The 16,593-nt window shown below is 39.6% G+C and overlaps 1 protein-coding gene across 1 annotated transcript in view; it reads right to left on the bottom strand.

Moving 5' to 3' along the window:
- The window catches only part of PHEX (phosphate regulating endopeptidase X-linked), a 103,458-nt gene that overhangs the window by 33,266 nt on the left and 53,599 nt on the right, over positions 1-16,593 (bottom strand). Inside the window, exons 13-14 of the mRNA XM_040057033.2 lie at positions 8,386-8,463; positions 6,717-6,820 (exon numbers count right to left, since the gene is read on the bottom strand). Of these exons, the coding sequence (XP_039912967.1) occupies positions 6,717-6,820; positions 8,386-8,463 (182 nt within the window). The remainder of the gene's footprint in view (positions 1-6,716; positions 6,821-8,385; positions 8,464-16,593) is intronic.

The following is a 16,593-nucleotide window of genomic DNA, read 5'->3' as shown; positions in this document are numbered from 1 at the left end:
AGAAATCCTAGACTTGAATAGGAGCTGGACTTTGATGATCCTTGTGAGTTCCTTCCAACTCAGGAAATTCTATGACTCTATGAATAGCAAACGAATCTCCTTAGCTTAAGCTCATCTATATTGACAGTGGCTTCAACCATATGAATGGAAAATCTTGGCTGACTTCAGCAAGATCCAAATCCCCTTGGGTGAAACCCTGAGTTCAGTGAGCCCAAGATTTCACTTTATGATTTTATAAGGGAGAAGTGAGGGAAAAAAAAAAATAATAATAAAAAAGATAATTAGTGGTTAGCCCATAATAACTTAGAAGTAACTCCAGTAAATATCCAAACAGGAACATCCTGATGTCATTAGAAAAATATTATTCAAAAGTTTTATAAAACCATGTGAATGCAATGTAATTGTTTTGGAGAATTTCTTTTAAAGAGAAGATAAAGGAGCTACAAAATAATGAGTAAGACAAAGAAAGATCTATCAGAACATGGAAAATATACAATATCAGTGACAATGTATACACAATTCATGCTCTAAAATAGCCCCATTATAACAGAGTCATCTGCAAATCCTGGCTGTTTTTCTGAAAAAGATTATCTTCACTTAAACCATGTAACAAAGGGGAGAATTTTAAAATGACGGCATTTTGCCTTTTATCAATAAAAGTAACCACTTGTTTTATTCTCCAAGCTGAACAGTTTATTTTCCAATGCATCAACTAGAAAAACTAATCAATGAAAGCTAAAATAGTGATGTTATGTACGTATTTTAAACATCTGCCACATTACTGGCTCTAATTGTCAGAGACAACTCTCCCTCTTGTTTATTAGGAGATCGTGAAGGGGAGGAGCAGGGGGAAGTTGTTTTCTGGTCTGTTTTCTGCTTTCTTCATAAGGAGATTAACTGTTAGAGGTAATGTAGTGAGATAATGGAAAATTGAAGAAAGAATATATATGGTGTGGGGATATTAAAAAAAAATAGAGGCTTAATTAACTACATTTCAAATTCATGTTTGTTCTCAGCAACAATCAGCTGAACTGTTTTAAAGGATGCAAGCCTGCCATTTATGTCTTGGGAGCTGCGCTCCAGGCTTAGCTCTAAATCTGAAGAACTGTCCCTTTTTTGACAAGGGGAAAACCCATCTGAAAAGGATTCATCCGAAACAGTCACCTCTTCAATTTATATTTTACTGTCAGTTTGAGCAAAGACACATAGCGTTGTGACTTGCACCTCACCCTCTTGGATTGTTCTGCTTATAACTCCCTTTCTGTTCTCAAACAGCAATTCTTAAGCATGAAAAAGTCTTTTGGGACAGAAAATGCTCCCTTTTTGCAATTTCCTCTTAGCCTTTTATTTCCAGTCAGAGGATCAAGGGCCTGAGATGTATAGCAGATACTTCAAAACAGATTAATGTGCTGTGATTCTTCCCTCCATCCTCGGGGTGGGCTTACCACAGCTCGCTGCAGAGAGGAACCACAACAAGCAGCAGAAAAGAGCTCTTCACTGCCTAGAGACAGCTCCCTAACTGCACAAGTTTGCACTTGTTTTTACTGGGTGAGGAGCTGCTGATACAGGTGCTTGTCCCCACAGGAACACCTCACCCTGCCCAAGAGCAGCAGTGAGTGCTGGTGACGTTTGGTCCGCATTTACAGAGGGAGGACATCACACCATCCTCTGGCCATGCTTTCACACCTGTGAACTCACAGATTTGTAGCTTGCAGGCTAAGGAGTATCACAGCATCCCTGCCCTGAGGTTGCTCACTATCTCCCACCACAGTAGCAGAGCTCATCTTGTTTGCTGAGCTTAGCATGAGCAAAGACTGAGAGCAGCCTTGATTTTCCCACTGTAAAACTGAACTCAGTTCTTTTCAAATTGATTGTCCATAAAGAGGCCTCAAGAATGACCCTGTATGAAATTTGTTATGCTTTTAAGCAGCTGGGAAGAGGACACAGCAGCCATACTGAGGAGCCACGAAGAATGAGAGTTCTCTAGTCTCAAGCAGAGTATTTCCTATTTGACATTTGGCAAGAAGCATATTTCCATTCCAGCTTTTTGTTGTACCATTCTGAGCCCTCTCAAAAAGATTTAGGAAGTATTTTACATGAAAGAATAGAAATAACCAAGACTGCTTCCATCCAGACTAGCAGAACAACTTCACTTCTCATCTACCATGCTCTTTCAGTAAGTTCCTTGAAATGACTGAACCTTCAGGGACAGTCCTTAACTAATTACACACCAAATTACAATATTAAGGTGTGTAATAAATAGCTTGCTGTTGTTAAATTTTAAGGTGAAGCAAATTTAGAAATAACTCTCCCATTCTTGTTTGAAGTCAGATTCCTTGAGCATTTGCTCTAAGTCATGTTACAATTTCTGTGCACTTTATCTACTAACAGAGGGATAGAAAAAAGGGAAAGGTATTACATATTCCAAGCTCTTATTAATTACAAAGTAAATAAATGAAAATTCCAGAACTGTTTACACTTTTTTCATTTGCTATAAGCTTGTGAAAAAGGGACAGTTTTGAATGATGTCCTGTAGCATCACCTATCTACTACTGCAGCAGTCAAAACCTAATTCTGCAGAGCTGACACTAGTAAGGTTGAGATCTTCCTTGTAGAAATAAAATGTGAAACATACACTGAGATAGCAAGTGGGGCAGAAACTCTCTTAGCCTGTGTTCTTGAGGCTGCAATTTTCTCTGTGATATTTTCTTTCTGTGTTAAGAGAATAGTGTGCTACACTGCCATTTATGAACGGGGTGGCTGGGAGCATTTACAACGCAGCAAGGAGCTTATTAGTTTATTTAATTCTTTGTAAAGCACAAACTGAATTTGCAAATTGGTCTTCAATTTTTTGAGTTGGAAGAAATCATTCAGTTTGCTGTTCAACATTCAAATTAAGAAATGAAAAATAAATAATCATAAAAACAAGGAAAATGAACTTGTGACTGTACAAAGAATTAAGCTGGTTAGAAGTGAAAAACTGTACAAAGAGTCTGGAAGCTGGAAAATGTCTTCCAAAGAAAACACTATAAAGAAAGACTTCTAAATGGGAGGCAACCTTCAAGGTGACTTTCAAAATTGTATTTCCTCTTCCCATTGTTAGTCTCTTTTATATATTTTCCCATGCAGAAATGGATTATTGTCCTAGGCCAGGCTGCCACCTGTCTCTATTAGGAATGGACAAGCAACTAGGATGGTAAGGCTGGGCCAAGCCTTCAGTGCCACATCATTGCTTAAAATGAGGTTCAAAGACCAGGAAAAGGCTCCAGGAGGCTCCTTTTCAGCCTCTCCTCTCCAGGGCAGGTCCCAGCCACATGATTTCCAGCAGCATCTCTCCAACAGACAACAGCCTGCCCAGTGTTTTTGATGACTGTTTTTTCCTTTTTGCAGAAGGAGCTTTTACGCTGCCCTTAGTGGTATCCAACCCAGAACCTCTCAGAGCTGTCTTCCCTTGTGGCAAACCAAGAGCCAGGGCTTACACACAATTGTGTGTGGTCAAGAAAAACAGGGATAGGTCCTGGAGGAGACCTCAGAATCCTCTCATAGCCTACTTCCTTTGTATCCCCTTATCAGGATCCCAGATGTCTACATCCCCAGCACTGAAAGTCTAGTGAAAAATGGAGAAAGGTTTGGCCAGGTCTAAAAATCTTAGATTATATGCTGACTTCAAAGCAGAAAGATGAATAATAATGAAGTGGTGTGCCCAAGAAATCCTCTGATGTTTTGTTATTTGCAAGTATGATATCAGTGTTAAGAAGGACGGATTCTGTCTCTGATAAAAAGATGTAGGTATGTGTTTGTATACACACACACCCCTATATTTGAATGTATGAATGTGTATGACTCCATGGGTGGATAGGCAAATGCAGCTAAAACCCTGACTATCCTAAATTTTTCCCTTCCACATCACCATCCCTTCCCCCTGTACCTCCCTTCACTTTCCTCTGCTCCAGCAGTATCTCACGTGGGTTGTAATGATTGTCTTCGCACCTGTGCCCATCCTCCCACACTGCCCCTTCCAGACTGAACCCTCTCAACCTAACCTGTGCTGGTTTGTGCACCACATTCCTCAGCTCCTGCACAAATCCCTTTCATTTTTCTCTCTGCTGATACCTGAGCACTTTTTTTCTTGTTTTCTAGAGCCAGCTGTGAAGGTGACAGTCATCTCCCCAGCCAGCTGTGAGGATGGCAGATGGCATCCAAAGCTGCTGTTGAGCACGAGTGATACCTCCCAGAGCTGAGGTGTGCTCAGGGGAGCCTGGCCCCAGGACTGGCAGAAGAGGCCAGGCAGCACCCCAGTGCCTTCTCACAGCTCTCTGGTACCAGTAGGGATGGGTTTGTCCCGCTACCCCTGCCCTGAGCAAGGCCTCATCGGAGTTCCTCCACGCTCCCTTCTCCTGTCGGGCAGATAAATGCCAGGGATGGAGGGAATAGAAGAGAGAACAAAGCTTTTTGATATTTACTCCTGCTTTAAGTTTTTTTTCCTTTTTTTTTTAGATTAAAAACTGTTGAATTTCCAAAACAATTCTTTCCCACTTGGTTATCCACATCCCCACTTGTTTTATCCAACTGCTTTGTCTTCTATCTCCCATCTCCTCTGTCCATCCCCTGATGGTCTTTCCCTGGTGCTTTGATTGAACTATCATTTTAATTTCACATTTAGATGAGGAAAATGATTCCTCATTCTCAACATTATTGAGAAACATGGACTGCCTGCTAAAAGAATATAGTGTTCTACTTTTTGAGTGTAATATTACTTTAACAACTTTTATTTCATTTCCTTAAACACTCATTTTCTTATTTATCTTTTTTGGTCCACAACTTTGATGATCTTATAATATCTATCTTGTAATATAAATGCTATGCTAAAAGCCACTAAACTAGGGAAAAGAAGAAATGAAGCAAATAGAAACAAAAACCCAAGGGTAATTAGCTATTAACATAGCACCAAGTTTCATCAAAAATTCTGTGGAGTTCTATGAAATGTAAAAGTTTAAAAGCAAAAAGAGAAAAATGTGAGAAAAAAAAGAGAGGTACAAGCATCAGAAAGCAGTGGAGTATGATAATTTAAAAGTGGGAAGTGGCTATAAAAAGTGGCTGATATTTTTGAGGCCAGGTTTGACATACCTCAGACTGGTAAGTGGGAGTTATTGGTTTATTTTAATAATTTTTTTTAAAAATTACTGGAGGCAGCAATGACTCTTTGTGCCTTGGTGTCCCTCAGCAGGCAGAATGACACCACTTCCAGAGTCCTTTTCTATCACTGAACAGTTGCAGAGACAGAATAAGGTCCCAGCAGGAGCCCTAATTATCCCTCCCTGCCAGGGCTCGGGTGAAGATTACCTCCAGCCCTGCAGAAGGCAGAGCAAATAGCTGTGCTAACAAAGGGAAGGGACCAGAAATCAAACCGGCATCCCCCAGGCCTGAATGCACTCTGAGGGTTGACAAGAAAAGAGCTAAAAGGTGATAAGGGGCTGGCTATTATGTAGTCCTGGAATTAAGAAGGTAAAGACAGGCAGGAGAAGGTGTTCAATCTTGTAGAGGGCAGCTGGGTAACAATTTCATTTTTTAAGCATACCCATGTGACAACTCCCAGACTAGTCCTTGAGTCAGGGGCTGCCTGCCAACTGATTTCCTTACAGGGGGCTTTCCCATCGTGCCAAGGATCCACAGGTGCATCAGTGCTGCCCCAAGGCTGACCCTTGCTAGAGAGAGGCCAGTGTTGTGTCACTGCTCCCTCAGAACTGTTACCCTGAAGAGAATACACCACCATGGTCTGGTCCTGACATCGAGGGAAATCCCTAAAATCATCCCCTGAGCTTGACCAGTGCAACGTCAGAGAAAGCTGTGATGGGATGGTAAAATTCACAATCAAATCCAAGCTACAAATAATGCCCTGAACACACAGGGCCAAATTAAAACACTCTAACCATGAAGAGGCTTGCTTTGTCCCCCTGTCTCAGGGACAGCACAGAGCCACCCCTGGAACAAGGTATAGCTCTGTCTGAATAGGATTTCTGGAGCCCTAAGAAAATACCACCACAGGAGCTAAGCATTGGCTCTGATTTCAAAGTCTGTGTGTAAAAGGAGTCATTTCTAAGTAGCATGATTAGACTAATTAAGTTCTGCTTAGGTTTTAATTTGCATTTTAAGGATTTGATTACCCACCAGAAAGAAAAGAGAATGATTCTCTCATGTATTTTATGACAGTTTGTGACACAATCTGCACTCTCGTGTTTACAAATAAATAAAAATAACATATGTAGATTAAATTATGTTTCATTCTGTGCAATTGCTATCAGCAGCAGGTAACTAACAATGCTGATTTGTATTACTAATACTATTATCTCTTACTATGATTTCATTCCTACAAAATTTATTTCATAAATCCCTGCTGTACCATTTCAAACTCTGTGACCAAGAGACATAATCCATTTTTAATTGCGATTCAATTACCCCTTTTTTCATTAAATTAAGTTTAAGCTTCAAGCATGTGACTACTCTGCATATAAACAGGGATGCCTAGAACTTACAAAAAAACCCCAAATCCACAGGAGTTTCTGAAGAATGGGAGTTTGCCCATAGGCTTTTTGTGGCATAACATATTGCTGTTAAGATAATTCTATTAAAACTTAATATATAACAGTATTTAATATATAAATTAAATAATAAGTTTAAATATTTTTAGAAGATTATATAAAGTTTTGTCTACTCACTCTGTTTTTGGAACTTCTTTTCTAAGCCAGTAGAAATCAGATTGGGCTGCATATTTGCGGGTTTGCAACACATTGCCAAAATAATCACTTTCTGTAAACTTCAGCTGTGTTGGAAAGCACAAACATTTTTAAAGCATGTCCAAAGAAACAAAAGCTGACATAAAACAAGCAGAACTTTTATTTTATATGAGATAATCACCTAATTTTTTAGCGATTATCAAAGCAAGTAAAATTTTCACACTTGGTAGGAAGAATAAATATTTTATGAGCTTAGTTAAAAAAAAACCCAGTGGCTGAACAGATCTGCACAAGGGTCTGGAACACAGGGAAAGATCTTCACTGTGCAGAATGCTGCTGAAGGAATCATAAGCACCCAACAATGGATTGCAGACTGCACATTTCTATGGCTATTATTAGGAGAGCTTCTTTTCCAGGAGGAAGTAGGCTTACTTTTATTTTTAAAAGTGCATCTTAAAACCCATTCCAACAATGCAATGAAGCCCCCTTTTTCAGTTTGCTTTACATTTTATAACAAATGCTTCATATTTTGTGCCTTCTGAGAGTTCTGTCACCTTAAGTATTTACAGCCACAGGGTTCCATGCTTCCGTAAGTTTCCAAATCTAATAGCATTCATGCACACAAAACTAAACAGGGAAGTTAATAGGTTATAAATCCCTGTCATCAGTTTAAAACAGCTCTAGGATTTGTGAGGAAGTTGCTCTTCAGATATAAACTATGGTTTTGCAAGCATGATTAACAAGTATTTTTCACCAGACATTGCCACTTATCTGAGCAAATAGTTGCATATACTGAGTGATAGAGTTGGTCGCATGCTCCATCTCATTATACTGTTTTCACTGCACCATCTCACCCTACAGTTTCCCTGGACAAGGACTAGGCTGACTGAGTTGGTTTTCTTAATAAATGATGCCTCCATTTAGTGTTTGTTCATGTCCTCTGGCAAAAATTAAGATTGCTCTTGTATTGTACTGGTTGGGGACTGAACTTGGGTTTCTAGTTTGCCTGTGACTTTCAGTAATTCAATTCATCAAATGCATGCCACAGCTGGAAAATAGTAAAATATATTATTATTATTATTATTAATCATTTGCCTTCCTGTCTGAGTTAGGCTGAACAGGCACTGGGGCATGAATGATTCCCTCCACAATGTCCTTGTCCAGCAGGCAGCCCAATAGACCTATAGATTGGTTAGGACCTCTTGGCATGTTTATAAGCAGCCATTGTAAATTAAATTCATAGCCTGGAGAGAAGAAGAGAATTTATACAGGGCATCTTAAATTGTGATATTATGAGGTAAAATCTTTTTTGAAAATCATTATTTTGAGAAGAAATGCTTTTAGTTTGTTCCATTTTTATAACTAAATGCAAAATTATTACAGCCTGTGCTTAACCTTTAAAATGCTTAATAGCAGGAAGGTTCTTTGCAGGCAGATTTTACTTCCAGCAGGTCTCATTATCTCACTTAGATACAACAGCATTGACTATTTAGACACAATTTAGAGCTAGCACACTTCAAAAATAAAAATAACCAGGCACGCACGAGTCCAGGTGCATGCCAAACAAAAGATTAATTTTGACTTTAGACAGCAGCAAAACAGCAAAGAATGGCTGCAATAAATGAATAAAGACTGGAAGTCTGACACTTACTGTTTTGATGTCTTCATTAATGTATGTGTCATTCATTATAAACTGAGGATAACCAACTTTCGCAATAACTGCTTTTGCCTTTGAAAAAGAAAAAGAGAAAAAAAAGTTTTGGCAGAAAAAAACACTTCTCAGCATACAGCTTTTTCTCTTTCTTGCTCAGTTTGCACTTTGTATTATTATGCTTCCCTAGAGCCATCCTGATTTTACCTTCAAAACAACTTGCCTACAAGGTAAACTTGGTGCCACAAATGAGCTCGGCATCACAACGCAGAGGGTCCGGATTCCGCTGTCAGATTATCACAGTGGGTCTGTCGCTGCCTGCAGAGCTTTTGCGTACTTACAGCGACATGTCTGAGTGCAAAATCTTAACAGCTGATTTTCCCTACAGGGTTTGGTGTTAATCAGATGGTCAAATGCCTGTTTGTACAACGTTTTCCAAAGGACAACAGGAAATAGCCTGCTTTGCTATGGCACAGTAGCTAGTACACAGCCAACTGCTAGAACAGATTTGATGCACAGATGTGAATCAGCCTTGGAGCCAGCAAGTGCAGACTGGTGTTTCCACTGAGGGCCACTTCTACTTGCACTTGAGGATGGGTCCTTTTCTGAAGGACACTGTGCTTTCCAAAAACCACAGGACTGATCTGTGTTTAGTTGTCCAGTTTCCCTCCTTTAGTTTGCAGTCTTTGCCCTTTCCCTAATGTCAGTAGAGATGTTAAAATAAGACACTTCACTTTTCATTAACCCTCTTTCAGTTGTGACATGGTCCCAGCATTTATGCACAACCTGCACTAACAGTCCAGTGTGAAATAGCTGTAGATGAGTATTACCACTTTGTAAATCATGATGTGAGTGTATAAACAGCCTTGGTAATATCCACATAAAAACACCAGCAGTCCACCCAGAATCTCTGTGGAAACAGGTTTCCAGAAGAAAAGCAAAAGTACACAAAAAACTAAGATGACATACCAAGAAGTGAAATGTGACAATTCCATAGGAAAAATTACAGCTATGACAGACTAGGATAGCACAAAACATTCATTTTTTATGTTTTCAGAATGGTGAATATAATTTCTCCATAAGTCCTTGGAATTTCCTCCATGCCTTAAGAAATGGTCCTCCCCTGGTCATCAAACTCTGATGTCAAAACTCAAATGAATATTGCAAGATATGATAAGCAATAAATAATTGGCCTTTAAACCAAGTACAACCATACCAACCCTGCATTCTGCTCTCTGTGAGCAGAACCTGGACCTCTCTAGGGTCCAACGACTTTTATTTCCTTCCTGCTGCAGGGGCTGACAGCTCAAGGGAAGATTCCTCTTCCTCCACATATCCTTCTCCCACTTCACAGTATCTCAATACACCAGGGCTTCCTACTCAGCAAGGCCTAAAACCAGCTGTTCCACAACTCTAAGAAGAAAGGTGATGGAGGATTGTCTCCATTTAACCAAAGTCATTCTGTCTTCTCTTTTATTTTTCAAGAAGAAAGGCTTCTTTTCTTCTTCAAACTCCTTCAACTTCTCAAACTCACCTCCAGCTCAAAGTCATAATCCTCCATTTGTGACATCACAATTAATTGTGGTTGAGATAATTAAGATGTCACAAACAGAAGGTAACAACTTCAGGTAGGAAATTAGCAGCAGGAGCAGACAATTTCTTAAGCAAGATCCCATTGTCATGCAAATTGCCCTAGTAATAAAAAAAGCAATGGAAGAAAAATGCTCAATGGAAAATATGAAATGAGCCAAATTAACTCTCAACAGAATGTTTCCTCACTTTGCCAGAAGGTTCAGCAGTCTTTCAAGATATTTTAAATGCTGTGGTGGTGAGGGAGAATAAAAAGCCAGGAAGGGAGCATGATTCATCTGCAAACTTGTATGTAATGAAGAGTGTCTAAATTTTTCCTGGTGGTGTTGTCAGATCTAACAGATAGAACTTTGCAAGGAATCAGAAAATTTTCTTTACCATTTCCCAATTTTCCACACTAATTAGAACTAGCTTTGGAAAAGGAAAGAGCAAAACCAATCAGTTTTAATTTCTGCTAAGTCAGCTACTTAAACAAATCTGGTGAATCTCAAGTGTTCTGCATGAGTTCATTGCTTGCTTTGTGACTTTCACATTTGATGTCGTGTGACTGAGATTCCTAAGCATGAGAATAAAATAGTTGGACACTACAGAGATTTTTTTTTTTTATAAAGGCTATATAAAACCCTAGTAAATAACATAATGTATCTCTAGATTTTTGAAAGCAAACTCAAAAGGTAATGCTGCTTTTAGTACTTTGACGCTTTGTCAATGTCTAAAGCTGTATGTATTTTGTGAGATAGAGCGATAGATAGATATGGTATATTATTGCATTTGTTACTTAAAAGGCATTACCACAATATGTGTGGTTTAGAGATATGAGCAAATAAGGCAGACAAAGCTGATGCTGACAGTGAAGTATGCTTGGCTCCTGGTTAGGGAAACTGTTTCCTACTTCCAAAGCAAAACTCATGAGAGAGCATAAGAAGCCTTCTGAAGTCCTTGGGAATCCCTCTGACTGGGATCACTCCTAGAAGCTTTGCATCAGGTGCAAACCTCTTCAGTCGAGCCCAGCACTTGGTTCAATTTATTTACACAACTGATAAGTTAGAAAGTACCATATTGAAAGCAGGTTTCTAAATTTGTGTGCTGGAAGTCCTGTTTCTGTGCCTATTTTTCTGTTCACTTGTGTAATATTTAACAGCAGTTGGGAGACTCCTTATTTATACAGCACAAGGAAGTGGAAAACTCTTCTACAGTTTGCTTACTCTTTGATAATGATGTCATTATTTTCCCCTTGATAGGATTAAGAGTATATATGAGAGACCAGCCTTCCAGGAGGCAAGCAGAGGGAGTCAAATGAAATGTGACAAATGTACAGGAACCAGCCATGTGGCAGTTGCACATGAAACCTCCATAAATCCACCCTGCACAACTTTTTTATGGTTTAAAGGCTCATTTAACTCCTTTTTCTAATTTGCATATTAAACAGCCATGTGTACAGGCAGGAAAGAGGCAATGGGGTACTTCCCCCAAGCATCATTAAGCACTCAGCCTGCATTGGGCTGTTGGGTAAATTAAGGAAACTCATCGCTGCAGAGCTCTCTCCTACCATCACAAGCAAGAGGCTCTCACAGGGTGCTTTGGGGAAGTCATGATGACTCTTTTCTATCCCAGCAGCCAGAGGGAGCAGGCTCTGAGGCATAGGAGCCAGGGTGGGACTACTTCCACAGCTCCTTGTGCGTGGAAGTTTCCCCACTGACTTGAACACTGCCAGGATTTTGCCATCAGTGTCATTCTGTCACAGTGAGAGCATTGCAAGTCACTTTACTACACAGACAAAATAATAAACTAGCTTTCACTCCCTGCTTAACAACCTGCCAGTGTGGGAATGCACACGTGTTTCAGTGCTCCAAAGCAGCCCAGCTTCCAGCCTATTCAAATTCTCACTTGACAATCAAACCTGTGACCATTCTGAAAGCCTTTTTGCCTCTCAGAGTATGACTCGGATATTTTATACAGCACTAAGTACAGATGTGTTTTACTTGCTCTGAAGAGAAAACAAAACAAAACATTTATCTCACAACAAAGTTTTATGAGTCTGACAGAGATCTTCTGTATATTAACTTGACTCAATAACTTTGTGAAGATAATTTTAAAGCTTCTAAATATATAAAAAATTAATACAATTACACTTCACTGAAAAATTAGCATGAAATACATTGTGAAAGCTAAAATAATTCATGGCAAAGTAATGTTCCATTTAATTACAAAGATTAATTCAGCCTTTATATATGTGCCCAGTCTTTTCATTTTTCATTGAGAACAGATGATTCAAGAGCCATCTGTTAAAACTGCTGCATAAATTTGACTGCATCTATCTAGGGTTCACATACGGAAAAAATAGAGTGATGGATCTTGGCAAAACACAGGAAGGTTCCATCACAGGGCTAAAGCCCAATCCTACAGATGTCAGTAGGGAGTCACTACTGACTTGAGTGAGAGATAGATTGAGCTCACCCTAAAGATGCACAGCATTTCCTTTGTGGAAAAATTAAATATCAGGGATTTTAACATTGTAAACTACAATGGAAAGTGAAGCGGGAACTCAAACATGAACACTTGGCCTGAAATGACAATTTTTAACAGAATTTGATCTGCAGTGAACTGTCTAATCCATACTCAAGAATACAGATTATGATTATTTATTTTTAAGACTTGGCTTAACTATCCTCTTTTTGTTGCATGTCACAATAATAGAAGCTGTGTAAACTTTTCAAGAACTGGTGTTTCATTTAATAATAATTCACATTCCACCACTTCACACTGCACCATAACCATCCCCTCTGTATTACAATCATTCTTTTGAATGCTCTAAAATAATTGCTAAAATAATGGAGATAGAAAATACAGCTATCATTCCATCTTTGTAATAGCTTGAGGCCAAGGTTAAAGAAAAAGTAAAATAAATAATCAAGTGACTTATGTGAATAATGACACCCATGTACACAGAAAATTGCTTTCAGTTAAATACACATTATGGTTTCAAAAGTAGCTGAGTCCATTTAACAACTGTGTGCTGCCAAATGAAAAAAAAATGTCCTAGTCCTTGTTCTTCATCCCCGCTCCTCTCAGCTCTGTCCATAGTTGTTCTCATGCTGCCTGCACCCACAGCCTCCAAAGGCTGCCTCAGCTCCTCGACACAATCCTTCTGTGGGACCACTTAACACATCAATAACACAGCAGAAATTTAACCAAGCTTTTCCCCAGATCACTGAGCTGAATCACTCACTCACTACATAGAGAGACCAAACAAGTTCTGGAACTTTTCCAAGCCAAGTACTGGGGACACATGATGTGACAAAGACGAGAAGGGTTATGTGGGACAGTAGTTAGCTCCTCCTCTGAATGATCTTTTGAAACCAAAGACTCACTCAGAGAAAATTTACTGACAAGACAATGCTATTTAGTACATGTAAAAATACCATACCATACCTTATAATTCTAGGAAACAGAGAGGAAAAGAGACACAGCAATTTCTAAGACAGGTGTTCATTGAGATTATATGTTCACTCTTAATAGCTACTATTCAGCAAGACAATATTATTATTACTCACAATAAAGTTTAAAGCATCTAAAAGTTTAGTAGGACTACCATGAACAAGAGAGTCAGAAAAAGCAACAATGTATATCAGTGCCACTCTTTCCTGTCCTAAATCCTTTCTGGCTCTCTGGAATACAAAGATTCACTCCTTGGTTCAAGCACTGTGATGAAAGTTTCACTGGAATTAACTTTTCACTTTAAATTAATCCCACATGGTGGTGTTTTTTGGAGGTTTTTTTGTTTTGTTTTGTTTTTGGTTTTGTTTTTGTTTTTTTAAGTAATAAAACTGGACTAAGTCAGAGAAAATGTGAAATTAGCATCTTTCTTTCAGTCTTGCTTATATAAACATACTAATTAACTGTGATTTTTCATAAGAACAACCCTTCAGTTCAATGCAGCACTACAATCAATAGACTTATTCATATTTTCTCCTTCCACCAGAAACTCATTCTGCTGCCATCTTTGCTTTCATTTTGCTAAGAAAAAAAAATCTTTGTCCGTTTTATATTAATTCCATTTTCCATTTGCTACCTCTGTATGACAACTAGCGTGATTCCATTATGTTATACACACGATATTATATGTGAGATTCCGTCTTTCACAAACAGAATGTCAGATCTGCTAAACCTTTCTTTGTGGCACACAGAAAATATTTTCATCTTTGAAAATATAAGTGCACTTATACTGCAGACCAGCACAGTTGAGTTCCTGGCACAGGATGTCCTTAACTGCTAAGAAGTCCTTAGCTGCTAGCTATTCGTGTCCAAAGCACCTGGGTGAGTTTTAAGGGTCTTTGCATTCTCAGTGGAGATGGAACGATGCCCATGGACCAGAAGAAAGGATGATGCCCACATATGCAACATGACTCAGCTACGGCGCCACACCAGCAGTGCCAGGTCAGCTCCAGCACGGGGGTTTCTGCACTGGATTCCCCTCTGCACAGCTGTGGATCACTTGGGGCATGACTGCACCAGGGTGTGTGGAGAGTTGGGAGCTCCTCCAGCTGCACTTCAAACAAGCCAGAAACTAATGTGTTTTGGTCTGAAGACACAGACTATCATTAGTATCATGAGATAGATATAGATACATGGCCCATGGTATGTGCTGTAAGGGGCCTTTGATAGGACTCATGTCAAGCTAGGCTTGGACTCTTACCTAGCACTGTAAAAAACCACACTCCTCCTGCCTCTATTTTCAGGCAACACTGCACGTTTTCCAATACAGTTATCTATGAAAACCACACAACCAAACACACTCCCCCAACTCAAAATACTCTTTGTGTTTTGAAATTACCTTAGATATCTTTAACGATAAAATTTTGCACCAGGATCCTAAAGGATTTGCAATAGGAAAAAAAAAAAAAAAAAAAAGCACCACCTTTGGCTGGTCTGTCACATTGGTGAGTTGCAGAAATTATTATATTCCGTATTCTATAAAAACTCCTTCCTGGACCCATTTCACTGCTTACCCCCAGAACACCTCATGAGTTGATCCATACTCCCATGTTCATGCCTCCTCTTGCTAGAAACACACCGACCTTGATCCAAAAATCATTCCTACTGTTTTTTTTTTTTTAGCTCTTGACAAGCAGCAGGCTTAAGAAAGCCCACTGTGCCAGCAAAATAGAAGTCCCCAGGGACCCAAAAAACCTTTGTGTGTTGAGATCTTTAGCATTGGACATAGAGAGAAGCAGGCTCAGAGATCAGGAAAGAGTGAGGAAGTTCTCTCCCCATCATAACTGTATGGGATATGATTTACTACAGTGTTTCTTTTTCAGGTTTATGCAAAACTGAATAACCTATTCCAGAAAGGGACTTCTGACCTAAGCTTCTGCTTGCATCAGTTTACATTCATTTAACATTTTCAAGGTTAAGCAAAGGTTGCTGAGCTTTTTTTTTTTTTTTTTAACATTAAAAATTGCATGTGAAAAATTCCCTTTTCATTTCTCATTTCACAAGTGAGCTTCAGGCGCAGTCTTGATACAACTGAAACCAGACATGGCAGAGACTCCTTTGGACACTACTCAAACTGAAATGGTGACTGAGAGCTTAAACACAAGTATTACTCATGACTTGCATGTTTTATCTCTGTGGAGGAATTCCTTTCGCTTGAACAGGGACCCTGACCAGCACTGTGCCAGTAAGCATGTCACTAGCTGTCCATGCCTTGTAACATATGGGGGGAAAACAGATGCATACATAATCAAAAACATAGGCTGCAGAATATAGAAAAAATATATTCAGAAAATACTCTATTCTCTACTCAAGATCAAATTCCTCCCTATTCCAAACCTTTAAATATTTTTATTTTTATTTAAACTATATCTAGGTATAAGATCTATATGGATCCATCTATATGGATTAAGCTCATCCCATATGCAGAAAACTGAGCACAAGACACTTCACAGCTCCCTCCCAAATGAGGGCACCTCAGGAAGCCTTTATTCTTAGTCACAGCATCCTGGCCTCTAAAAGGCCACTAAATCAAGAAATTCCTGAGTCTGATGAGCTCCTTGTGGTAAAGGCCCTTTACTAGTTAACTCCAGCAATACCAGTACCTGAAGCCATTTAAGATCTCAGGATTTTGCTGCAGACCCCAGTGGCTGGTACAATACCTGAGCAAACTGAAGCGCTGCTGGTTCGCGCTCCTGGCTGTGGACAGCTCAGTGCCAAGGCTGGGGTCCTTGGTGGAGCCATGGCCCTGCCCTGCCGAGTTCCTCACCCACTCCAGAGCAGGCAGCTCTCCTCTCAGTGGGCATTTACAGCACGTGGAGATCACCACAGCCAGGAAATGCACTTTGATTGCAAAGAGCGAGGGAGTGCCGAGCAGGTACCTGAGCATGCCCTTGTAGATTCCTCCACATAGAGAATGGCTCTCCTGCACCTCCATATCTGCTGCTGCTGAAATGAGGGATTACATTGTCTTTGTAACTGTATCTCTACAGGGGACAGGTTTACTTGTTAAAACAACAAAGATAGGGAAAGTTAAAGCTGAAACTGTCCAAGACTTCAAGGGGTGGTGGAGGATCTCTTGCTCTTTGGAAGAATTACTCTGTCATTTGGCATAATAATGCTTTC

This window comes from Hirundo rustica, chromosome 2 (genome assembly GCF_015227805.2).
Source record: "Hirundo rustica isolate bHirRus1 chromosome 2, bHirRus1.pri.v3, whole genome shotgun sequence".
Classification (NCBI taxonomy): domain Eukaryota; kingdom Metazoa; phylum Chordata; class Aves; order Passeriformes; family Hirundinidae; genus Hirundo; species Hirundo rustica.
This window is presented reverse-complemented; position numbering and strand designations above follow the sequence as displayed.